The following is a 26,781-nucleotide window of genomic DNA, read 5'->3' as shown; positions in this document are numbered from 1 at the left end:
GGTTTGAAGGATGAAAATCAATACAGTGATCAATGATAGCTTCTGTCATTGAGGAAAATTTTTTGATTGAAAAACACCGTATATTTTAAATCTGTCATTACGGGCGAATTATAGATATCATTCTTTTTCATCAGGAAAACCAATCATCAGATTTTTTTGGAAGGTTGTTTATAATGATCATCAAGAATATCTGCTATTGAAAAAAGTTTACGGACAGAAATCAGTCATTGAAATTGTTTTAAATTGGGACACAAATCTTTCCGATTTCCGTTGGATCAGTACATAATTTTCATTTCTAATCAAAAAAACACAGTAGAACCATCCTTTCAAAATGTTTTCGGATTAATTTCAATGATAGCTATAACTGGGGTTTTCATCAGTAATTTTTTTTTGCAAATAAATGGGCAGGTTCAGACGACATAAGGGATTCATATCTTTCACCTGCCATAAAATTACTTTCCAATTAAGGCAACTTTAATGGAAAGTTGACTGGAAAGTTAGTCAAGAAAAATTTCCCTAACTATCAAGTCAAGTCTATTTCTGTCAAAATGACAGTTTATTGTGTTTTTTCATTTAACTGAAAGCTAAACTTTATTACTCTATGATTTATTTATTTTCTAAACAAACTTTTCTATAAAAGGGTACCTTATCAATTTAGAAAAAGAAATCAGTAATATTCCCTTACATTACAAAATGCGAACCGTGTTGGGCTTGTAACTTGCCTGAGGAGTGCTTTGTAGACCATGTATTTAGTAGTTACTGTACGATAAAATGAGTGTAGAAGTTAATGAAGTAAAGTTCCAAGTTTGAAATGTATGACACTTGAAAAAGTAACTAGTTGCCTTGATCAAAATTTACGTTCAAAGTATGAAGTTGAGTGCAAATGAAGTCCTTTATGTTGTCGGAACCTGCCCAATGTCAACGTAATAGTGCAAAACTGATTTCGTTTGAAATTTGGCAGTCAACTGTTCAGTAAAATTGAAATTTCATTATTTAAATTCTTTAAATGGATTTACGAAACAAATGTTACTTCAAATTGCATTGTTTCTTTTTGTAAAAATACTTGAAATGTTTGTTATTGTATTAATTAACTGCTTAAAATACCGCTATAATATGTTCAAAATTCAATACTGGATTTTACAAGTAGCTATTACTACAATTTTGTTCAATGACAGACATTTTCAATGATCGCTTATATTAGCCTGTCAAAAAAAAAGTCAGTGATCCACGTACAATAGGTCCCTTAGGGTACACATAAATTGAATGAATATTGCTAAAAAACAAAGAAAATAGCAAACAATTACAGGTCCCCTAATTTCTGTCATAAACCTCACACAAGTAAGGTTTATTTAAAGTCACTGTGTTCTTAATGAATGTACAGTTGCGCAATGCAATTTATATATTTTAACGTTAGAATCAGCTTTTCACTTGTTTCATTTTGGATTATTTGACAGCAGGAACCTGCAAATATTATTTATGTCTATAATACCGTTCTTTCTTAATCTATCAGTCAAAGTTTGTCCTTCAGATAGTTTCTGAAATGTTTACATTTTGATTGGCAAGCTTATAAAAGCTTCTTCGGGCAACAAAAAAGGAATCGACCTCCATTTTTACACTTCTATTCATTTGAATTTAAATGTCACTCAAAAAATATAAAATGTTAGGTGCCATATATTCTTCTTATTGATTAGATATTCTTCGTATCTACTTGCCACTTTATTTTGTATATTTATAAAGTTTCGATAAAAAAAAATACTATTTGTAATTCAAAACTATGGATATTATTACCAGTATCTACATAGAGCAGCAGAACAGCAGCAGTATTGTATTGCACTTGATGTGAAGATGCAATAATTTATTACACACTATGCATTGTTCCTTTTTTTCCTAAAGCTTTTAGCATGTTGCCTCTCTCTCTCTCCACTTGTTTTGCAAGTGCAACGCTGCAGACTGTCAAAGTCATACGTGTCGGTCGGTTGGTCGCGTCAACTGCTATGGCTGGCATATCTACCTATACGAGAACGGATATATGCTTTATTCTGGGTAAAAAAGGAAATAAAGTGCTTATCAAGGACTAAAAACCAGCCATGTTCAATAGGCTTTTCAATTTGATTTACATTCCGTGTCTTTGAATGAAACAGGGGCATAGGAATGTGGTGGATCGTATATAGAGTCTTAGAAAAAGACTGTTGGGCGTAGAGAGAAAAGTTGGCATACACAATAGATAGCTAGACGTTTATAAATGCATAAAATCTAGTGTGACAGGAAGGAGGGAAAACACACATTTTTGTCTTGCTTATACTATACTCACTCGTATAGTACAAAAATCCTTTTATCATTCTCTTATGTGCTGAACTAAAGAAGGTTTTAATTGTTTTAAATTGATGATTTCAAGAACTCTATTTATAAGGTTATTTTCGTTTATTATAGCACAGGAATTTATCGACTATCGAGTGGGAGTTGTTGTGTTAGAGATCAAGGCTGTCGCCTTGTTCATTTTTGTAAACTTAATGTAGATATAAACTGCTTCGTATTATATTCATTGAGAATTTTATTATCTCACTAATTGACTGGTTTTTTATCTAAATTAAGGCCCCTATTATGATATTTGAATCGTCAGTAAAATTAGGGATTTCGAATTTTGGATATACCAAATTAAAATTTTAAAATCTTAGCTTTAAGGAGCCAGTTTTAGTTCTAATTGAACTCAATGCGGAAGAGTTTTTAAACTGACATTTGACTGTGTAATGGGAACAGACCCCAAGTAACTATCTTCAATGTCCTAATCAAAATATGACAGATGCAAAATGTCAACTATCCGCCAACGCGTGTAAGGCGCCAACCTAAACCAGCCACTTTTCCTTTTAACCTTAACGAGCATAGCGCTCTTTTTTGTATTAAATATTTTTTAAGTAATTTGTAATAAAATAATTTAAATCAAACTATAAATAACGCGTTTGATTTACTTTACAGACTGTATGGCCTCTTGATTAGAAATGCAAATTATGCACTGATAGGTTGGAATTTATTCTTAGATTTTTTTCCAGAGAAAAAAAAATTTAATGTCTTGTAATTTTTAATTTTTTGAACGGAAGTTAATTTTTCTGAACAGCTGATTTTATATCGAGAAATTAAGAAAATTTTTTAAGGGACCAGTTATATGTAGCTATCATTGAAATCGATCCGGAAACATATTTGAATCGGTATTTGAAGGTGTTTGCCTTTAATTAGAAATGACAATTATTTTTTGAGTTCAAAAGTGAAACGAATTGTTCCACTGATTTGTGTTCCAATTTCACACAATTCCAATGGATTTCAATCAGTAAATTTTTTTTCAATTACAGAAATTTTTAATTTTAACTATAAACGACCTGCCAACAAAATTTTAATGTTTGTTTTCAATGATGAAAACCAATGATAGCTATAACTGGCGCCTAACTGATTTGTGTTTCAATTTCAAACAGTTTCAATGTCAGATTTCAAAATTTGCAATGATTGATTTAAATGGCGAAAACCAATGAAAGCTATAACTGGGTCTTTGGTTGTCTCTATAGTTTTGGTTTTATTGTTTTTTTTTTCTTTAATTATTTTAGGGGCCAGTTATGGCTATCTTTTAAAATTGTGCTTCGAGATTGAAAGTTAGTAAGAGATTCAAATTTGTTGCATCCATTTGTCATTTATCCAATGACAGAAATTTTCAATGATCGCAATAAACGACCTGTCAAAATAAAATCCAACGATTGCGATTTATTAATTAAAACCAATTTAAACCAAATAACCAGCTTCTAAAAATGTTTCTTTCTATTTTTCGGATGGAAGTTACGAATCGTCCCACTGATTTGTGTTATAATTTAAAACAATTCCAATGACTGATTTCGGAATTCAATCAAAACTTTCTTATTCAATGAGAGACATTTTTAATAATGTCCATTAACAACCTGTCAATAAAATTCCAATGATGTCAATCAATGATAGCTTCTTCCAACTAGGTCTCTTTGGTTTTAAGTTTTTTGTTTACTCTGAACTCTGGGTCTTTAACATATCCTGTACACGCTCAGAAGAAAGACTGCTATGGATATATCTGGAACGCTCAGAGTTTTATAATGCATTTGAGCATTTCAAATACAAGGTATTTACTTGTAATGTTTGAGCGCCAATTAAAGGGGAAAAAAAACATGGAAGCCCAGAACTTACTTAACAGTAATAATAATAATATTTTGAGTTTGACAGATTAATAAAAACGCTTTTAATTTTTTGACATACATTGTATTATATGTATGTACAATGTACATATGTATATATATAAAAATCAATCAACATTTGATCAGGAATTAAACCCATTTTAAATCTAGATATCTGAATTTTTCAATCCTGTAAATTTCTAGTGGTGTGTTCTTTTTCGATAAATTGTTAACTAATATACAAGTGTCATTGTTACGAAGTGTTGGAATTTATAAAAACCATTCAGGAACGACAACTGTCAAAAATTGTTGATCTGTAAAAGAAAATGAAATTTGAACACAATTCACTATGCAATTCAATTCAATTCAAATGTTTCTTTATTTTCAAAAATATTCAAGATTTATAATAGTTTACCCACAAAGCAAAGTGCTTATCTGCTGGCGGTTATAAACAATAATTATTATTTTATTTTACAAAGTGATTGAATTCATGATGCAATTGAAATTTTATTTTGAGAATAATAAACTTTACATAATCTAGTAGGTATTTAGCGTTACTTATTTGACTTATAGAACAAAATTCAATTCTAAAAGATGTTTTTTAATTTCTTTCTTTCGTTTCTTAAAATTTCTTATACTTTTCAGATTCTGTGGTAGTTCATTAACTATTTTTGCTCTCTGTTCCCATATAAGTTGAAAATTGACAGGATTTAAAGCATTCCAAGTGCTATTCTTCTAGTATTGAGGTTATGTCTTATTGGCTGTAGGAATCTTTGGTCATCCATATAATGTTATAAAGTAGTCATACGATATAATGCGTTTACATCTACGAGTAGAACTTTAAAGTGTGCATAAGAAGGTTTAATGAGTTTAATCACACGATGTTGGAGATTCAGTTTCTTATCGAGATGTGTTTTTGAAGCTTTTCCCCAGGCCAGGATTTCATATCGAATTCGAGATTCCGCTAGCGAATAATAAACTTGATTAAGTACTTCGAAGTTTGAAAAACTTTTAAAGTAAACCAAGGCAAATAGGGTTCTTTTTAGTTGAAGGCTTAAAGTGTTAATATGTTCACGATAAAGGAGATATTCGTCTATGACAACTCCACTTACTTTATCTTTTTGACGATTTCGTATATGCATATGCTGTATTAGTTTTAAACAATCGTAGTAGTTCATTAGTATAAAGTATGAACAAAATCAGTCCCAGTTTTGAGCCTTGTGGAACGCCATATACGGTAGGTTTTTCTTCACTTAAAGTTGATGTTGAAGTTGATACCTTAACCTTAATCGACCTATCAGTAAAATAGCTTTTGAGCTAGTCCGATAAACATCCTCTGATATCAATTTTGTTCAAGCTTTCAAGAAGTTTTTCGGGGCTGAAGGCTTTGCTGAAGTCTATGCACGGGACAAGAACGTGGTGATTACGATTAAGGCCTTCATGAAGTGTATTTGTAAATTCTCCTAACAGCTTTTCCGTACTTGTTCTTTTTTGAAATCCGTATTGGTTTGGGTGCAAGATTTGATGTTTGTTTACAAATAAATTGAGTCCTTTGACAATTACTTCCTCTAAGCATTTTTCTACGGCTTTTTTCCCTCCGTTATAAATTGGGTGAATAATTGACGTTTTCATAAGTTTTGGTACACAACCCTGGATTATGCTACGATTTATTATGGCTTGTGCAACCGGTGCAAAAATTTCGGCGTTCATTTGGTGATCAATTGGTCTTATGTTATCTGCCCCAGGTCCTTTTTTGGTGTTTACATTGCTCAGAACTTGAAATATCTCTTCTCTGCTGGCCTCTTCAATGAAAATGCTGTGCTGTACTGGTAAGTTTTCATGCTTCATCGTTAGTGTTTAAATGTTGCTCATATCCATAATGTTCACTACTTGGTTTGCAGGTCGATCTGAATATTCCACAATACTTTTTTAACATTAATGTTGGTTGAAAAGTTGTTTTGTATAACGTCATTGATTGAAGCTTTTTTTCTTCCCAAGAGCTCATTTATCACGCTCCATGTCTTCCTTGGGTCGTATTGTGCATTTATAAATGTTTGTTTATAAAAGTTGGCTTTTATGATTTGGATAATTTTGTTTACAAAATTTCGGAAGTTTTTGTATTCGCGCTCATAACTTTGGCTTTTTGGACTATTTTTACATCTTCTATAGAATTCATCCCTTTTCTTACACATATCGATTATTTCGTTGTTGATTTACGGTTTTTGTTTTCTTATATTTGGTTGACTCCGTATATATGTATGTTGTTTATTTTCCGTACGAATATCTCATAAAAAGATTCTATATCCTCAACTAGCAATCAAATAAGCCTTGCATTCGTTTTCACCATTCTTGAATTGTGCGATAGAGAATTCTTGAGAAGTCAAATCATAACAATTCTATTTTTGTGTGAGATAACAGATTACAACAAAAGTGACACATTTGTATGAAAAATTTAGTTTATATTTCTGAGAGTACATAAGGTCTTAGAAATACATATAAACTGTCCAAATTACTGGTTTATAAACAAATGATTTTTTTAACCTTTCAAATCTTTCAACTTATCCCTCGAACTGAATAGTAGATTGTTATTCGTTACTATTTGACACTTCAACAATGATTTTAGAAACGAAATGATGGCTTCCTATTGCTACAAATCGTTACAATCTTAAAGTTAAGAGACGGTAAATGTAAACGATTCTTTTCAATAGTTAAAAAACAAGAACATACCTCAGCTGTCATAAAAATTCGAAACTTTTAGTAATCTTTAGTTAAGTCAGGTGACGTTTTATCTGAATTTCCAGGTGAAGGTTTTCGTCTAAGAACTCATACAAATTTATGAAAATTCGAATGCCAACTTTTTTTGAAATAAAATCAATACTGAATTGCGGTTCAACGCACTCAGTAATTGACGTAATACCAAAATATTCTAAGAAAAGTTATTTTACTTAAGGAATTCATTTTGAAATTGGAAACTTAAATACACATGTAAATAGAGACAAAGTTCATTTCTTTGTGTTGTTGTATTACAATACAATCGTTTAGTTATGTAATACAATTCCTGAATTGGGCGCCATTTTTCTAAAATTAGTCTAATTCTTCTAAAATCACACTCCACATTCAATTGATCGTTTTGTTTAAAACAATTTCGTTTCATGTTTTAACAAAATGTGTAAAAATACCTAAAAACTTTGAATCTATATAAATATTTTCGTTGGATAATAATTTTACGCGCTTCATGTCAATTCGCAAAAGGTATTTTTTTTTCTCGAAAATTTTAGTTTGAAAAAATGTCTGTATAAGTATCTACCTCCTTGACGTATGTAGGTAGACCCTACTATAAAATGAATACTAATCAATTTCGTTACAATATCTTTTTGATAAATTTCATGCCCATTAAAAAAATATATAAAATGTATATATTTTCTATTAGGTTCGTTTTACATAACATTAGCGAAACGAAAAAGAAAAATATGAATAAACAAATAGACATCTGCTGCTGCCCGATGAGCTCGTGTACATCCATTCTCATTTGGCTACTTTTAAGAAAATAAAATAATTGAAGTTCTATTTTTGATGTAGTCACAAGCGCAGAGTACAAAGCATTAACAAAATTCAAAACATACATATATATGGTATTTTAAAAACCTACCTACTTGAAAAACACTTGAAGTGCTAAAACTAATGAACAGACAAGCGACATTATGTTGGTTGGTTGTTTGTTGTTTTGGTACTAGGCACTGGCCTGGTCTGCCACTGCCATAGCCATAGCCGTTCCTTCCTTAATATATTTATATGAGCTATGAGCGAAGCGCCTTCCTTTCTCAATCGCTAGAAGATATCATAATGTTGATATACGAGTACATATGTATGTCGGTATGTAAGTTTTCCTTTTAAGATTAAAATGCACGATATTGTATATAACGAATTTTATATATGCCAAAGTATATTGTATATCATCCGGCATTGACACATAATATATCTATGGCTTCTTCTCTATTAAACAATGCGCATGATCTCGGTTTTATTTCAAAAGAAATAGACAGCAATGATAAAATACAAATATTTTATATTCAAAATAAACGAAAACAATATTGCCAAATATAAAACCGGCGCGAGATACAGTGTGGAACAAAAACAATAGTTCCATCATAATACGTAAAATAATGTTGTCCCTAGTATACAAAAACAAGAACACTTAAAAACTCTTTTGTATAGAATTTTTCTCTAAAAATCAATCGGCTATCATAGTTTAAAAATATTAGCTCCTATTTTGTGAAACAAAATTACATCAAAAACCCATATCTTTAGCTAAGTTTAATCGATTGGAAAATCTTCCAATATTGATTGAACTGTCAAAAGTTTTCCAGTAAATAGCATCCAATTTTCAATGAAGTTAAAATTGTCACAGTTTTTTAACAGTACTTTCCTCTAGAAATCAATCCGATATCATCGTTTAAAAATATTAGCTCCTATTTTGCGGAACAAAATTACATTAAAACCCATTTTCTATTAAAATGATGGAATATCTTAAGCTTAGTTGACACGATTGGAAAATCTTCCTATTTTGGCCGAACTGTCAAATCTGTTCCAAGGAATAGCATCCAATTTTCTATGAAGTTAAAATTGTAACAGTTATTTGACAGATGACTAGCTGACAGTTGTACACGGTTGGAAAACTTTAGAAAACAAATAATTGGTATCCTCATTGACAGATGAAAGGGAATATTAAAATAACGAATATGTTGTCAGTGTATTTGTTGAAGATCAGTGAAAAGGTAGATAAGTTGCCACAAAAGGGTCTATAAATTCGGTTGATTGAAGAACTTTGAATGTTTCTAAAAACGTCATTGAGATATCGATATTTCCGAAAATTTATCGCAAGCCCGAACATAAGTTGTATCGTAAACGACAAATCAAAAGCTTACTGCTGGTCCTTGAAACCACTTCTATTCTGAGTCAGTATTGGATAATTATGATTAACCTAAGTCTTTATGTTTTACTAGCAAATTTTAAAAAGTAAGTTTTTTTTATTAAAAATGATGCTTACGATAAAATAGCGGAAAGGGCTCGACATTGTCCCTGGGCCGGTTTTCTTTGTCACGGTTAAAATTGGAAGATGTGCGGAGGTATGACTATTTGAATTTACATTTTATCAATGTCATCGCCAACGTCTTGCAAACCATTTCCTTAGGTTGTTTATAATCCTCTCAACCTACATCCCATAAAAATCGGCTAGTCTTGATCTCCTGGGTACATTCTAAATTTTTTTCTTTTCATGTGTCCAATGCTTTTCAAATGTATTATTTTGTCAGACGGCGTATTCTTACTTCTTTCTATTTTATTAGTTTTTGAATTCGTTCAAAATACTGTAAACTTTTGTTGTTGTTTCCTGCTAAGAAATGTTCTTCCATTTAAAAATTAGTGGACAATCGCCCAACTATTTGGAAATACAAAAAATTGGCTGTTTGGGCGAGTTTAAACGATTAAAGAAGTCAGTCATATTTGACAGATAAAATATGGGTGTTTACACCGTTGATAATCGAAAAATCTGCCAATTTTGGAAGACCTTCAAATTATGTAGACTTAGCTTTATATAATAATATATGGTGTATGTTGAAGTTACGATGGTTGTTGTCAATTGTCTGACATTTATTCTCAACCATCAAATAATTGACATTTCTTTAAAGTTTTGCAATTCATAATGAACCGTTTCACGCCCAAACAACGTTTTCAAATTGTGGATATGCTTTGAAATTTTTAACTTTGAAACTATGTACTTTCATATGGCACATTTTCCCAATAATTATGTTAAGTGATGAAGCTCATTTCTGGTAACATGGCTGCATCGAAAAGCAAAATGTTTGTATATGGAACAAGGCTATTAATGAATCATCATTACACTCAATAAAATTGACGGTCTATTGTGGTTTACACCCTCGTAGCATCATCGCTCCATATTTCTTTAAAAATGAGAGCTATTGAGCTATGCAGACTGTGTTTCAAAATCATCGATTCGATTCATCTGTTCCAATGTATTATGTAACATGTATCCGTAGAGGGCATTGGCCAAAGATCATATTTAAAAAATAAATTCCATGAAAATATCTATAAGATTATAATAATCAAAAAATCAGTCCAAAATCCCTCGATATATGGTTTTTAACTTTATGCTCAATAAATAATTAAGAAACATCACTTTAAAAACTGAACGAGTGTTACATGTGTAAATGTCAAATATAATTCGCAGGAATAGCTTTGTATTAAATAAAACCTTAAATAAATTAAAAAGTTTTTGTGTTTCCTTCACTTACAACATTTTTCATAAAAACTACCATTTTAACTTGAAAATGACGTTTACAAAGAATCCCTTGTAACTTTTGACAGGTAGGTTATTGTGATCATTGACACAAAAATGATTTAACGTAAGAGTTGATCATTGAAAGCGGAATTGAAAAATGGGAATGTCAAGGAAATGGGAACTACCATTGAAACTATTTTTTCCGAATTATGTAACTAAAAAAGTATTCTGCGTTAAATAAAATCTAGTTTTTTAAAAAACATTCTGAAATTCATATCATAAGCTTTTTTTAACACCAAACAAAAAAATCCAACTTTCTTATAAACTGCTAAATCAGGAAACACAATCAACTCATAACTTTCCCTGCATTGCTTATTTAGAAATAATTTTTACAAGGATATTAAGATTCGATAAAACTACGATCTAATATATGTACATTTCATAAAAATATACATAAAATTTGCAGTCCTCACTTATGTACATTTTCAAAAGAAATTTGACACAAAATACAATGGTTGATTTCGATAAGAATAAATAAGTAATAAATGAAAAATGCTTTGAGGTGTTAATTTTAACACAAACGGCGGAACATTCACAGAATGCAAATCAACCAAGTATCAAAAACTCACTTCGAATTCATCCACAAATCATTTATCGGACGGATTCTGTAATCGGAATGACCATTAACTGTAAATTAAATGGTCTGAATACTTTTGCACTCACAAGTAATTCTTTTGCGATTTTCTACTCATGTTTTGTTTTCTGTCTAAGAACATAGATGGCAGCAGCTCACAGTTTTGGTGAGTTTGCTTAGTGGTGTTGTGGTGAATTAAATAAACGTCAAACTATTTTCGGTATTGTCTATTTTTTACATATTCAACATATTTTCTTCGGTGCCGCGCTTTAAAATCAAATATCAGCAAATAATTTGTTTAAAAATTGCTAATACATTGTGTGGTTTATGTAGAAAACAATAAATCAAATATCTCCATTGAAGGAGCCCATAAAAATACAGTAATCTTAGCGTAACTACTTCATTGAAGCGTAATAAAAATGTTCGGCACTTTGAATAACTATTTGTCGGGTGTTCAAAGAGCTTGGTCCGTCCAGGATGGAGAGACGGTGGCGAGTTTTTTGTCGTTGAAAGACAAACACATCATGAATAGGAATCTATATCTATTGGAACCAGAAAACTATGTTGAACGACAGTTGGATCCACCAATCGATGAGGTAGTTGTCTCCCATTTAAAAGTTCTCTACCACCTCAATTCAGAAAGTAAGAATTTTTTAAACTTTAAGCTAAATATCAAATACATTTTGAATTAAAAAGGTCGAGACCACATGGAGGCATACAAAAACCAAATGGTGTGTATTCAGAGCGTTGTGAAAATGTTGCAACAACTTAAGGAGGAGAACTGGTGTCTGCCAATTATGTATACGACTTGTCTGGATTTGAGGGTCTTAGCCCAGAGATGTGAAGTCAATGGGAAAGTTTCCACACCCGGCGAGATATTAGAGAAAGCAGCTGAAAGCTTAATGAGTTGCTTCAGGGTCTGTGCAGCTGATAATAGGTATGACTAGAGGTCTAAAATTTTGTTTCCCTGTTTTATTTCTAATTATAAATTCATAAACTTTTAGGTCCTCTGATGAAGACACCAAACGCTTGGGAATGTTAAATCTAGTAAATCAATTGTTCAAAGTCTACTTCCGAATCAACAAGCTTCATTTGTGCAAACCACTCATCCGTGCCATCGATAGTTCAGCCTTTAAGGATTCATTTCCCCTGCAAGAGCAAATCACCTACAAGTACTTTGTCGGCCGAAAGGCTATGTTCGATTCGGACTACAAGAGCGCCGATGAGTTCCTTAGCTTTGCATTTCAAAAATGTCCTCGCAAATTCTACAAAAATAAGCGCCTTATTCTCATATACCTGGCCCCGGTCAAGATGCTACTGGGCTACATGCCAAAGAATGAAGTTCTCCAAAAGTACGATGTTTTGCAATTTCATGAGCTAGCAAACTCCATCAAAAAAGGAAACGTTCGAAAATTCGACGAAGTAATTCAAAAACACGAAACTTTTTTCATAAAATGTGGAATCTATTTGTTGGTGGAGAAGTTGAAGTTCATGGTGTATAGGAATCTCTTCAAAAGGGTTTATCTTATCAAGGGTACCCATCAATTGGACTTGGAGAGTTTTCGTTCTGCATTGGATTTTGTTGGAGAGGAGGACATGTCTATGGATGAGACGCATTGTATTGTTGCTAATTTGATATTTGAGGGCAAAATTAAAGGATACATTTCGCATAGCCATAACAAGTTGGTCGTATCCAAACAGAACCCATTTCCCGCGCTTAACACCGTTTCATAATAGAACTGAATTTTCTTCCATTTTAAATAAAAATAATTTAAATACAAATGACTGAGTTTTATTTATAAAACAAATAAGATTATAGAGGAAGCTTGAATGAAGCAAGCTCAGTGTAAGTTTTGAATTTTCATACTAAAGAATATTAAATATTCGAATTTAATAAAGCGGAATAATTTTAAAATTTAGACTTAACTATTTTCGAAAAATCCAGTAATAAGTAAAAATGATACTACCATTAAAAAGGTATTGAAGACATTCATGCCTATTACAAATGTCTCTTTTTATGGATGATTCTCGTTTTCTCTGGCGTGTCGTTTTTTTAATGGCATTCCATAAGTTCTTCGACTCGCCGAATTTGTAGCAGATTTTTAAACGATGCAAAAGTACCAAACATCTGTCAAAATGAAATAAAAAATCATTGTTCAATGTTTAACAAATGTGGTTTTATTTAATTATAAATTAAAATAAATATGTTATTAAAATGATAAGTTTAGAAATGTATTACAACACGAGGAGCGATAGTTATGATGATAAAGAAGGTGGAGTGCGAAGTTTTGAAAATGCACAGTTAATTAAAAAAAAGGCAGGTAAGGCAAACCTCAAATCCATTTGATTTGCCTGATTCAAAGTGAGTTCAGTTTTTATATTTAAATGTAGTGAAACTTTTGTACCCTTTAACAGATTCAAGCAGTACTTAAGATTGTCCAAAGAAGCATTTAGATATGTGTTGGATGAAATAAATAATAAGGTACAGATTCGGCAACGTTCATCATCGATTACAATAATATTAAGGTTCGTAGTCTCCTTAAGAATTCTACCGGAGGGAAGTTAACAACACGGCGCTGGCAATGATTTCAATTAGGGAATAGCTCAACGAACAGTTAGCAAATTTTTTAAGGAAATCATAAGAATCATGAAAGTACATATTTGCCCAAATGGATTCGATTTTAAATGACAGATGCAGAAAAATCTGAAGCTTAGCTTTGCTTCTTTAATAAAACCGGATTTTTTGGCGTTATTGGATGTGTAGATGGCACAAACATACACTTTTATGTCAGTCCCTTGTCCCTTTTTATGTCAGTTTTGATGATTCCCTTCAAAAATCAACTAGCCAACTGCTCCTTTTTCTCCATCAGCTCGACGAAGGCCTTAACTGATATTGATATGTTAATTTCAACTGCAAATGTGAACAAATATTTTGTTTTTATTTATCGCAAATAAGGTACTAATAAATTCCATAAAATAAATTATTTAACAAGGAAACTTACAGTTTTGCGAACTTCCATTTCTTCGTCGTGACCAAATTTTCAAACGAGAGATTCCGTCGTTTTTGTTTGTTCATTGTCGTCGTGTTCTTTCCTCTTACAGAATGCTGAATGAAGGCGTTCAACAGTTCAACAGCGTCCAAAAGTTTTCGTAGCCCCAAAAATTGAACATTTACATGTTTTCATTTGACATTTAGATTTTTTTAACACCGGCTGTCAAATTTTGTATTTATGAAAAATATTGTTGAAGAAAATATGAAGATTTTGTTAAACTTTCTTTCATTATTTAAAGCCTCTATCATAAAAAACGTCGCTTTCTTAGTACTTCCTTTCACAGTAAAGGTGTTCTATATGGTATGTGTTCTCTCAAGATTAAATTTTTTGAAAATTCTTGAAGTGTAAACATTCCCCTAAGGATTTGCCGTCGACACCTTAACTCGATAATCATTTCCTGTGCTGTCAAAGAACAGCATATCAGCGCAGACAAAGCCAATTCAATTTCCTTTGAGGGCAGCCATCAGCTATTTTGTTAACATTAATTTGAGCGCTGAATGTTTCGAAAGGTTTGTTTGTTTAGTTCAACTTTTATAGAGATGTTTTAAATAAAACTTATGGTTTACGAAAATTTGTGGTTTACCAAAAATGTATAAAAAAATTTGAGTTTTCGATGTAGGTTTTCGACCAAAACCGATAATTTCCCAAAAAACGGGGTTTGGACTTGGTGTAAAATGCTTATAATTATTGGTTAGCAACAAAGAACAATTAGAATACAAAATTTAAAAAGGTAGACAAAGGATAAAAAATGAGACCATATTTATAAAGAAATCCTTATGATATAATTTTTAGAATTGGTTTTAAGCCAAACGTGGATTCAATTTTGAATTTAAATCTCTTAAGCGATGAACCTCTGAGTAATGGCAAACACACTTTTTTGTTTTCATGTCATCATCTTTTTAATTAAGAAAATTTAATTGAAAAATTTACAACTTCGAACTTGATATAAGATTTCTTTCGTTTTTAGATATACAAGAATTCTATGAATTAACTTTATTGGACGACTCGAAGACAATTCAACAAAAGACCGCAGAAACATTACAAATAGCAAGTAAATGGGAACAAGAAGGTCACACAATTAAATTATCAGACGTAAGTTTAAAAACAAAACAAACAAAATTATTTTATATTTGAATGTTTCAGTATTTTTTTTTATTTTAAATATTTTTTTTTTAATTTGCATTGCGAGAAGGGAACTTCTAAAATCATGCTTCTTGGTAAAACAAAACACTTGCAACACGAATTTTTGTTATAAAACATAATATTTTCAATACAGCATGACTTAAGGGGACTTGTCCCATGAATGCTCTGCTCGTAAATTTAAAAGTAGATACAAACAAAAAACAAAACAGACCATCGCCATCGATAAAATACATGTCTTTTATTTTTAAAAATCTTAACTCTAAAATCGAGAGCATGTATTTTTCATCATTTATCAATCATCGTTAATTAAATATATTCCTTAGAAAGCACAAGGATGGCAACTAACGTTGGTACGAAGAGATAATATTGAAATTTAGTGAGCAGGTTTTAATGGAAACCTATGTCTTTATTATACGCTTGATTTTGATCGGAATAGCCCTTGGTTTTCTAAATGTTTCAACCATGTATTGGTTCCAAAGGATTACAAAGTCATTTGGATGCTTTACATACATACTTACCATTGAACCAGCAACTAAAAGTTTCCTAAAAGCTTTTTACTTATTGAAAGGCTACAAATTAATTTTATAAGTGATATTTATTTAACTGGAAACACATGTTAAGAGTACAAGAAAGTTTTTCAACATATGTTCTAGAATCTAATGCCACACCGTACACTTAACCTCCGAGATTTTGTGGTCTTTTGTGTATCAATCGAGAGTTTTATGAAACCACTAGAATACATATTTCAACATCTTTAGTATTCTATAATAGGATTTCTTTGATAAGAGATTTGTGGCTGGTGATACAGACACTTCATTTTACGGACACTGTGGCGTATACGCATTTTTTTGTACGTATACATACATACATATGCATATGTTTTTATTAAAATAAGTTTTAAGTTTAAGTTTTAGACTAGTTTTATTGACTTAAAAGATGAAAGAACAAAGCATTATATTCTTAATTATAAGATTACAAAAGTTTTTAAATGGTGTTTCCGAAGGCTTTCAAACTTTAAAACCTTACAAATTTTCCTCAATTATTCTGGTTCTATAGCGAAGATCGTTAAATGAGTATTCATACAGAAGGTCCCAATCGAGTTCTCCATTCAAGATGTTGATCGTTTCTTTTAAACCGAGTATATCTATCCTAAACGAGTGCTTTCGGAACTCCTTGAGTATTGGACAAACTCCCAGGAAATGAAACAAATCTTCGCGTTCTTTGCGTTGCATAAATCGCAAAATATTGGCAATTCTGGGCGGTGAGGAATGTAGTTTAAATTGATGAGTTCACCTCTTACTTTAAATGACAAGCTGATTTTTTGTGTACTGTTTTTGGCCAAGACGTAGGTGTTGTGGTTCAAGAAATGGTTAACTTTACTGTAGTAAGATCTGTAGATAGATGTTTCAGCTTCACTTATAAACTTATAGTACATCATGTTGCCGACTTTTTTCAGCAAGTCCTCAAAATTCAACCTCGATACTTTCGTTTTCTGATATTGAAAAAGTAGCATTCAATTGCCAGTTTTTTCCACTCTTTAACACACGAAACTTCAGAATTGATAGCTTCTGTGAGTACTATTCGCGGAATTATTTCGTCGCCCATCTCAAAAACTCTTGACAAGTTGTTGAAATGTAATTTAATTGTGTCTAAAAAGAGGGGTCCTATTCCTGTTTCAAGATGTAACATATAGTTGGCGTCGTACTTGGCAACTTGAAAGTCCTTTTAATAAAACTTTTCCACAGCTTCAAACGATCGATACCCCCATACTTGCGCTCCGTAAAACAGGGCCCCTATACTCTGTAATGCGTTTCGAAAGCCAATCCGATTCGAATCTGATATTCGATACGTTTATGAATTCATACTCTGTAAAATGTTCGAATCGAATAAAACAATCGTCTAGTACTTTTTCTATTTATCGAATAGATTTGCCGAGTTTCGAAGTATTTCTTATGAGATTTGTGAAAGCAAAAATACAAAAAAAAATCAAAACAAATCAAAAAGAAGATGACGAAAAAATTCAGTCATTATTATCACTTGAGAATTATCGTAATGACTTTTTTACACTTCTCTTCTTGGCAATTTCCACATCTCTCTTTTTAATTCAAGCTTAGAAAGTTTAAGCTGATTTTGTTCATAGTCATTTCGTTTTTTGTATTAAAATTTGTCTTTTGCCGAGGTACCCTTTTTTTCCTTCAAGTCATACGAATTCCATCATAATTTCAAATTGCTTTTGTTTGGTATGGACATTTTTCGCTGATGATTCCCTGGAATTTATTCGCTTAATTTTTGAATAAAATTATTATTTCCTTACTTATATTTTATCTATTTCACACAACTTAACGCAATTTTCCTTTTGTGTCTTTTAAAAACGACCTGGCAATTTGTTACCTCTCTTGGTGTAGAAACAAAATTTTCATTTCGCTTATGACATTCGGAAATGCATTGCCAGGTACGAAAAATCCGAATGCGGATTTGTCATTCCGTAAGTATTAGATTTCTTATCCGCATTAGAAACAGAGAGTACAAAATATTCGTTTTCGAAAATATTTACTTTCGAAACGCATTCCAGAGTAAAGCCCCAGTATTGTAATTGCGGTAGCTCGAAATACTTTGTGTTGGGCTATGAGCAAAACGCTATTTCTTAGCATGCAACTTCTCCACACAGAACACATAGCACCCTTTGCTTCCAATAATTTGGATTGTAAATGTTTTTCTAGATTCAAGTTAGATGCAATCAAAACTCCCAGATACTTGTAGTCCTTTAATATTTCTATCGGTTCCTCGTCAAACATCCACTTCTCCCTCCTGGAATATCTCCCACCACCGTTTCTGAATAGCATCATTTTTGATTTAGAAAGATTTACTTCTAGATTCCATATTTTGCAATAAAGTTGAAGCCTATTTATCATTTGATGCATCCCGTCTATAGTTTCAGCTAGGAAAACTATATCGTCAGCGAACATCAGTCCTGGAATATTCTTTCCTCTTATATCAATGGCTGCGTTCAACCTCAGACAGATAGGGTATTGGGATACCTTTTTGTTAGCGTTTTACGTGTAAAATAACACCTGATATGTCAAAAAAGGAATCAAAAGGTATGGAAGAATTTCTGGGGTATATAGGTATCTGACTGAACAGCTGATTCTACACATGGTTTATATCTAGGTATTGACACTTCATAATAGTCCTCATAGTCTGACGAATCAGTTAAACTATCTATTAAATGTTTTATCTTAGAACAAAAAGCGCGTTTTTTGGTATTCCATAATATAGTTCAGTGAGAAAATGCCAACAAAACGATCCGCAGTAGCCAGATTTTTGTATTTAAAAATTGGTACAACTGGAAGAAGATCTTTTAGAATAATAATAAAATAAAAGAAAGTGTTGTGAAAATGAGAAGTTAAAATTAACTTTAGCAAAAAAATTAACTAAAAATAGTAAAATTGAAAAATTTTAAAGAAGAAATGGTAACAAAACATCTGGAAATTGAGATTTCAAAGTTAAAATAATATCAACAGATTTGTTTCCCTAATGGAAAACACATGATTCCAAATGCACAACTTCTTAACGAATACAGCCATCGAGATACAAATGCAATATCAATCGTACCAACATTTGAGAATGAGATCACATAAGATCCATTCGAGACTCGTATAAATGTCAAAAACCCATCCATAGTAAGATTCTACTCTCACTTTTATCGGTGTTATTCATACTATGGATATTGTTTTTGTTATTGGTTTAAGATCCTACTACACTATGGATAGATTTTCCAATAAAACACGGGTAATTTTGACTTCGAAACTTTAATATTTCTCTGCTTTTTGTGAACAGTTGAAAGTTGTTTTTATTTTTTGACAGCTATCTCAATACAGCTATTTAACTCTTTCAACAAGGTATCTAAAAATCCACATCTCCAAGGTACCCTACCCAACACGAAATTAAACGCAGGGAATACCACCTTTCGCCGAATTAGTTATGTCATTTAAGTATAAGATAAAGAGAAGAGTACTTAAAACGCATCCTTGCATAACGCTAATTGACGTACCAAACTCATCTGAAAGAGAATTTCCATCCCAAACTCGTGCGACATGACAGATATAAGTTTAGTTGAGATTACATACTTATAAAGCTTGTAAAAAAGTGCTGCCCGGCAAATTGAATCGAAGGCTGCTCGAAAATCCACAAAAAAAGTGTACCTAAAGCTTTTTTCCTTTCCAATATTTATTAATGACAAAATTTGGTCAATTGTCGAGTAGTTTTTCCTAAAGCCAGCTTGGAATTCGTTTAATATGTGCTCAGATTCGAGCCACTCGTTGAGTTATTAAATAATACCGAGGCAAGGATCTTTACTGCTGTATTAAAAAAAGGAGATGCCTCTATAATTTAATGGATCTTCAAAATTACCTTTTTTATGTAGCGGAAAAATAATTGCCTTTCGAAAACTCTAGGGGTCGTCAGCGGTGAAGCCGTTAGAAATCTGGTGTAATATTTTTAAAATATTCATACGGTTTTCTATCTTCCCCTGTTGATGAATCTTTTTTTGCTTTTTATTAAAATATGAAATTAGACCCACTGTGAGATTGTCATTTTAAGTTTGTTTAATTTTGTATTCAAGTTCAACTCAGAAGCTCAGACAAATTATCGCACATAAAAACTAGGGCAATGTTTAACTTTCAACTAACTCAATGTAGGTAGCTGATGCTCAAACCCTCCCTCTACGATATATTAGTTAAGTTTTAGTTTTAGGTGTGAATTAAGGTGTGAAAGTATCACATTCAAAAAACAATAGAAATATTTCAAAGTGCTAATCTGCAACACATTGATCCGTTTTGTTTATAAAACTAAGACGATATTTCAAAATCAAAACAGAAAGAAATTACATTAGAGATTCAAAATACTTTTCAAAAATACACCTAGCATCGCGTCCTTCAATGAATGTATAACAAATTTTAAGAAATCTTAAAGCCTCATTTAAACAAATGGAAGAATGCCATTATATTTATTTGTCACTAAGACAACAGAGGCGAGAAAGATGAAGTGATTGCAACATCAAAATGTGTCGCCTCAAAAGAGTCCAATATAAATTCTGTCAATCAAACAAGAATTTGTTAGTGTCGTTTGTTTAAAAAATAGAATGTCCACTATTTTGATGATAGAAAAATTCTAAGATTATGGTAAACAGAGGAAACTGACAATTCTTATTTTTTGAATATAGGTACATAACGCTAAAAACTAAGAGGCCTATTCTAGTATTCATCGGGGGGAACTTTACTTGAATTTTCACTAATCATTGTTCTGCTATTCATTTGAAGTGAATCTGAGTATGTCGGTAACGTCGGTAATACTGCGCGGTATTCTTCTATTCACGAGAAAGCTTTCATTCTATACAATTTAGATCCGGATATAAAATTCAGCGGATTTTTCATTTGATGTGTGGTTTCATTTTTGTAAGGAAATGTAAGTGAAAACTAATTTATTGCTAAATTTAGAATATTTGTTTTATAAATAAAAGAATGTTAACATTTTAAGTTGAAAGAAGACACTTTTTAACATTTCTTCGAAGCTCTCTGTTTGAGGATTCTCTTATTCCTTTGCTTACAATTGGAATAAAAAGTCAAATACTGTTCATTCTGTTTAGGTGGATTGATTGAACTTAATTTTTATATGAATCAAAACAATTTATCCAACATTTCCAAGATTTTTATATAAACAGCTGTTTATTTGAATGTCAAAATGGTTTAGGATAATGTAGTTCATCCGATGGAAAGCAGAATGCAAAGGTAGTGTCAATAAATCGAATGGGTGAATCGAATATACGACCCACGTGAATAGCAGAATAGGGCTGTATAGGGCCCTTTAGTTTACTACTGCTATTATAAAGTGAAAGTTAGCTTTATATATGTATGCTTCCTTGGCTTCGCAAAATTTAATTTAACTACAATATATTCCGTTGAAAGTTATTTGTTAAAATTGATGCAAATAGCAATTATTATGTAATAAAAAGCACTACAAGCAATTTAAATTTTCAACCCCCTTCTTTTTGTAATTTCTAACTAAGCCAAGGATATTTTATCCATTAAAAAAATATCAACTATTGAATGCACAAAACATATAAACATATATCCCTAACCTAACCAGATCTCACATGTCGACAAATGTAAATAGTATAATGGCTTTGAAAACTATAGACATATGTATAACTAGGTGTAGATATTTTTCGTCCCTAGAACTTTAAACTAAAAACTATCTATGTGCGTCTAAAAAGTTGTGAGTTGACGTTGTGACACATATGTACGAGTATGTATAGTGCTGTTAAAAAATATTCTGGTTATTTTTCTAAAAATAAAATATTAAATATTGAAAGACCCTTTTGCTACCTTGAAGGCAGTTTGAGGTGATCTCAGTCTGTCTAAAAGTTCAGAAAGGAAGCTCTTAAGGAAGTTAATGGCTGAAACACAAACATGCTTCAGCTTCGACTTCGTCTGCGTTACGATGGGCCTGCTTTGAGGTTGCTTTGAATGACGTTTCTAAAATGACACTTCTATCAGAAGCAGCTGTTTGACTCTTCGTGCAGTTAAAAATATGAATTTTGAAATCGAAATTAAATAAATTTATTAAGAAAGTAGATTACACAGACTATCCTGGGTATGTTCAGCTCATGAAGCAGAAAGAAACGCAGACTGAGAGACGTCGCGTCGGTGGGTTCAGGAGCTCAATCTACGGAGTTCTTCAATCCATGACGAGTTCTTCGAAACCCATTTTCTGTTCTACAAAAATAGAACGTTTCAAAAAAAAATTGTATACTTATTCTATGTATGTATGTATATTTCAATAACTAACCCTTTAAATTTTTCAAGCTATTGATCTATCAGACAAAACGTTTAGCAAATTTGAGTTAAAGCTTCCGTTTGGAGACACATTTCGTAACATTGCGTTCTTTTCCTTTCGATTGTCAAACCAAACGTGAGGTCAAAGCGTTAATGGCTGCGTTCAAACTTGTGATGAATATCTTGGATAGGTGGTTTTTTAGATACCATGTTGAACGAATTCAGCTGTTCACAAAAACCAGAGAAACATTTAAGTTTGAAGTCAAAAATTCAAACAGGATGAGGTTCTTCAAATATAGAATGCTGACCACTAGATGGAGGTAAGACCTAGCGACCAATTTGCTACAAAACGAGAACTAAATAAGTCAATTTTGAAGTTTAAAAAATAGATCATAATTACCTTTCAACATTCGGAGGCAACTAGCTTCTTCAACGTCTATTTTGTACAGAACACCCTCAAATACAACTTCAAATAACATTTTGTCTGTAAAAACGAATACAAAAAACTGAAATGAATTTTCAAGTTTCTTGAAATACAACCATGAGTTGAATCAGCTGTTCTGTCAGATAAATACATACCCCAGAAATTGGTGAATATCTTTGGATACCTAATTGACATCTCAGGTGTTTTTGATCAGCTGTAAGACACTAACAAAAAGGTATCCGGATACCCTATCTGTCTCAGATTGAACGCAGTCATTGAGCTAAAAAAAATCAGATCTTTTTTTGACAGATCAAAACTAACTTATTATTTTTGTTATTTCTTTTTTTTTAGATGAATGAAGATCATTTTTTCTGCCTAAAGCAAATTATTATTTATAAATTAATAAAATACTTTATGTGGATGTGTTAAAAAATCCGTAACTTTTTTGACAGCACTGTACTTGCACATTGTACGTTTGTATGTAACATGTTTTAAATTTTACACACATCACGCGATTGCGATTTTTAAACAACCAACCGACCGAAATTGACGTTGAAAAGAAGTCCTTGATATCGCATGTACAATTTCTTTCATGGCATTCTTCCGGTGTCTTGCCAAAGCAACAACAAAAAATCATCTAACAATATGGTTTCCTGTGTATTCCTACATACATTCAAAAAACATTTTTGTATTTATTTACATATACATTATACATACATTTGCATGTATTCCATACAACTAGTAAGTGTTTTGAATGTATTTGGGGTGAATGTTTATATGTAAAGTTCATGTAAGTTTCAAATTCAAAGTTTTTTGCTATCAATTCGATGACTCAAAGTCTCAAACGCTTCCAACGTATGAATCGAAATCCTTAGCGGAAAAAAATATTTATATCGCTCCGGATTATAAGGATCTTATTTCATTAGGAGTTCAAACCATTGAACTCCAGGGATGGATTTGAAATATCAGTAGCCTGATTAGGGAATACGAAGCAAATCGAATTAGTTTTTGAAAATAAGGTTTGGTTGTATTTAATTTTTGATTAATGACAGCAAATTGTTTTAATTTTTATTTTTATATTTCTAATTGATCTGAAATTTTTGTATTCTCAGAAATATGAACAATTTTTTTTGAACAAATTTTAGACACCCTTTATAATAGAGAGTGTAATCCAAGCGGTCAAATAAATAATTAAAATTGGGTGGCGCAACAGTCCGTTGAGAACTAGGGCCTAGTGACTTACAACTCTCAACCATTCCTGTGTGCGAGTAATGTTGTCAGGAATAGAGGGGACCTACAGTTTATATGCCAAATCCAAACGGCTAATTTGAGAAAGCACTTTTCCATGACAAGAGGCAGTACCCGTGAGAAGACTTAAGATGGCATAGGCAGGGATCGAACCCAAGACCTCTGACATGATAGTCCAACGCACTAACCATCATGCCACAGGTACGCTTCGTATTTAGTGATTGATAAAATTGAGAAGAGTTTAAAAGGAGATATCGATATGTTATAGAAGATCTTAAATCACTAAATCAGTTTTAAAACAGTTTTTAAAACTTGGTTAAAATATTCTTCAAAACAGTTCATATTTATTATATCATGCGTTGTTTTTGTTTTTTTAAATCTTCTGAAATTGTATTTTCCATCATTGTAACTTTCCAAAATATTGATATTAACTAAGTCCATATGACATCTGTCATTAGCTGCGTTCAATCTCAGGTTACAAAAGTTGGAAATTCATTTGCTTTATTTCTAATAAATGATTCTCTCGAGCACGACTCTTTTTCTCATTTGCATTCAACAAAAGTTGGTCGTCGTAGCATCAATACTTTTTATACACAATAAACAAAATCAGATTATTGTTCTGATTTTGACTCCCAAGTAATTGAGTGATCTGACATTTCCAATTATAAGGTCCGTTTACGATGGTGTGCTTTGTTTATTTTCTTGAGGTAACACTGTTTTGACATGTTCGGATGTCCTCTTTTAAATAAAAGGGAGTTCGTAATTTACTTGTTAGCAAAACTTAAGAAAATGTTAAAAATTTTAGAGTCGCTAGTATGTAGTTTATTATTTAGTAATTTCAGATTATTGAAAATTTTGCTCTAATATGATCAAATCACAAATCCAAACTTTACTGGCCTTTGTCTTCCCGTAAAAGAAATCTGTAAGATTATTTTTCCTTAAATGGTCACTTGGTAAAAATAATGTGTAACCCTTATTTTCCACAGAGGACAAGTGACCTTTTTTCGGGCTCCATTTATTTTGCAATATAACAAAATCCACCTCTGTTCGTGAGTTGTGGGTGAAAATGGGTGGTAGATTGGGCGATAACCTAGTTTAGTTTCTTACAAATGTCTTAGTATGCATATCAAATGAAAAAGAGAACCCATCACAGCAGACAAGCACAACAGGCTACAGAAGGGATATATCCAACGACCCGACAATACGTCTGGTAGAAGGACATATTCAAGTCATTTGCTACAGGCTTACCACATTACGTAAATCTAATTCATATACGAAATTTTGGTTCGTTCTTATAAATTATTATATTATTATAAAAACGTGAACTTGCTTTAAGCAATTATTATTTAAAATTATAAATAAATAAAACCAAACAATATACCACCAATGTGACAACAAGGATGACAATGAGGATGTCATTTTTATAGTTGGTTTTTGACAGATAAGTTCGTTAAATGTGATAATATTGAACACAAAATTTCTTTAACAGGTGTGTTTAAGACATGGCAACCCTGATTTTGTATTGGTTTTAATTTAATTTTTTCCTTTCTCAGTTCTCACTCAAAACAGAATCACATATACATTATATATATATAAAAATAAATATTGACTATTTTTCTTTGTATAACTGTACATTTCTATATTTTATTATATATCGTTCGTATATGTGTATATTTCTTGCTAATTGTTTGTTCGTTCGTTCGTTGGTTCGTTCTTTTTAGCGAACATTTTTTTAAAATTATTTTTTATTTCATGTAGCACGAGTTGTAGAAAATAAAATAAAACAAAATAAAACAAAAAACACACAATGCAAAATGAAATCAAAAATGAAAAGACACAACACAAAGGCTGACCCAATGATTTTCCTTTCTTTACAGTTAATTAAGATTTCTTCGAATATCAGCCGAAATTGTGAGATAACTTCGGCAAGGAACGAAGAACAACTTTTGGTAGGTACTTTTGCAAAAAAAAATACAGCATATCCTTTGCGTCGTCTCGACGCGTCGTCGTCGTTAGTTTTGGAATTTTTGTTTGTTTTCTTCTTGTCATTAAATTGCGTAAAACAAATCACATTCTGTTGCTGGTGTTTGTGTTTTTCTTCCAAGGAGCAACAAGTTGAACAAAAGTTGGGTGGTTTTTCTTTTGTTCCTTTATTTTATTTTAAATCTTCCCACGCGAATCAACATTAATATTTTATATCCACAAGAAGGAGGCTTACTGGGTCCGGATATCCGGAAAAAATCGTGTGCTTATACATCGTTATGGAATCACATAAGGCAATGTAATTGTGTGTACATAATGAGGAGTACCTGACAAAACGCTTCAATTGAACAAGATTTTGTGAAGATGAAAGCTTTAACCATCCCCCAGAGTATTCTGATACTTTTGACCCATAATTAGTTTTGACAGCAGATGATTTTTCCATGCGATTACATCAACACAAATCTACCCGAATATCTTTGGAATGATCGCCGAATGCGACCTCAACTTTTCCGACACTGCCTCTAGGGTTGTGTTCAGATGTATTCTCATTGAACAACCCTCATAAGGCGTTTGTCTTTTTTAAGTCAGAATAAATTCTGAACAGAGCCCGAGCATATCAACATCCTTGGAACAAAAAGTGTGTTTTGAGTGCTCAGAATTATTTTTGAAACACAACTGAACACTTAGCTGTCACTTTTTGACATATATCGATTTGCTTGTCAATTTCTTCAACAGGTGCAAGAAATAAGATTCAAGACTTAAATTAAAATAGGATAGATAACTTTAATCAAACAAGCATTTATTTTTTGTTTTAACAAAAACGAAAACGAAGATTTGGATTTTATTCTTGTTTCAGAACGTGTTCAGAACTTATAAGCAAATACAAATTTTAAGCTCTAAACGTTTTAAAAAAGAAACACGACTTTCTGTTTGACAGCTTATGCTCTGTTGAGAACTTAAAAACAAATATATTGAACCGGATTC

At 31.8% G+C, this 26,781-nt stretch overlaps 2 protein-coding genes across 13 annotated transcripts in view; both read left to right on the top strand.

Moving 5' to 3' along the window:
* LOC129944733 (disks large 1 tumor suppressor protein) overlaps window positions 1–26,781 on the top strand; it is a 99,786-nt gene that overhangs the window by 18,587 nt on the left and 54,418 nt on the right. For 11 of the 12 annotated variants that reach the window (XM_056054388.1, XM_056054387.1, XM_056054380.1 and 8 more), the window contains one exon: window positions 15,134–15,258. In XM_056054388.1, the coding sequence (XP_055910363.1) occupies window positions 15,134–15,258 (125 nt within the window). Of the gene's footprint in view, window positions 1–15,133; window positions 15,259–25,645; window positions 25,764–26,781 lie in introns of those variants that run through there. The other variant, XM_056054390.1, reaches the window with a different exon arrangement.
* Window positions 11,328–12,895, top strand: LOC129944735 (PCI domain-containing protein 2 homolog). The gene is made up of 3 exons (XM_056054395.1): window positions 11,328–11,755; window positions 11,810–12,050; window positions 12,118–12,895. The coding sequence occupies exons 1-3, from the start codon at window positions 11,533–11,535 to the stop codon at window positions 12,845–12,847; spliced, it is 1,194 nt and encodes a 397-aa protein (XP_055910370.1). The 5' UTR covers window positions 11,328–11,532; the 3' UTR covers window positions 12,848–12,895.

This window comes from Eupeodes corollae, chromosome 2 (genome assembly GCF_945859685.1).
Source record: "Eupeodes corollae chromosome 2, idEupCoro1.1, whole genome shotgun sequence".
Lineage (NCBI taxonomy): Eukaryota > Metazoa > Arthropoda > Insecta > Diptera > Syrphidae > Eupeodes > Eupeodes corollae.
The sequence above is the reverse complement of the archived record's forward strand: the minus strand, read 5'-3'. Positions and strand labels throughout refer to the sequence as shown.

What these genes read in the sequence shown, in the direction of transcription:
- LOC129944735 (XM_056054395.1), top strand. Translation starts at nt 11,533, where the DNA reads ATGTTCGGCACTTTGAATAACTATTTGTCGGGTGTTCAAAGAGCTTGG. An exon ending in CTACCACCTCAATTCAGAAA is followed by an intron (nt 11,756 to 11,809) that starts GTAAGAATTTTT and finishes TGAATTAAAAAG; the next exon opens with GTCGAGACCACATGGAGGCA. An exon ending in GTCTGTGCAGCTGATAATAG is followed by an intron (nt 12,051 to 12,117) that starts GTATGACTAGAG and finishes ATAAACTTTTAG; the next exon opens with GTCCTCTGATGAAGACACCA.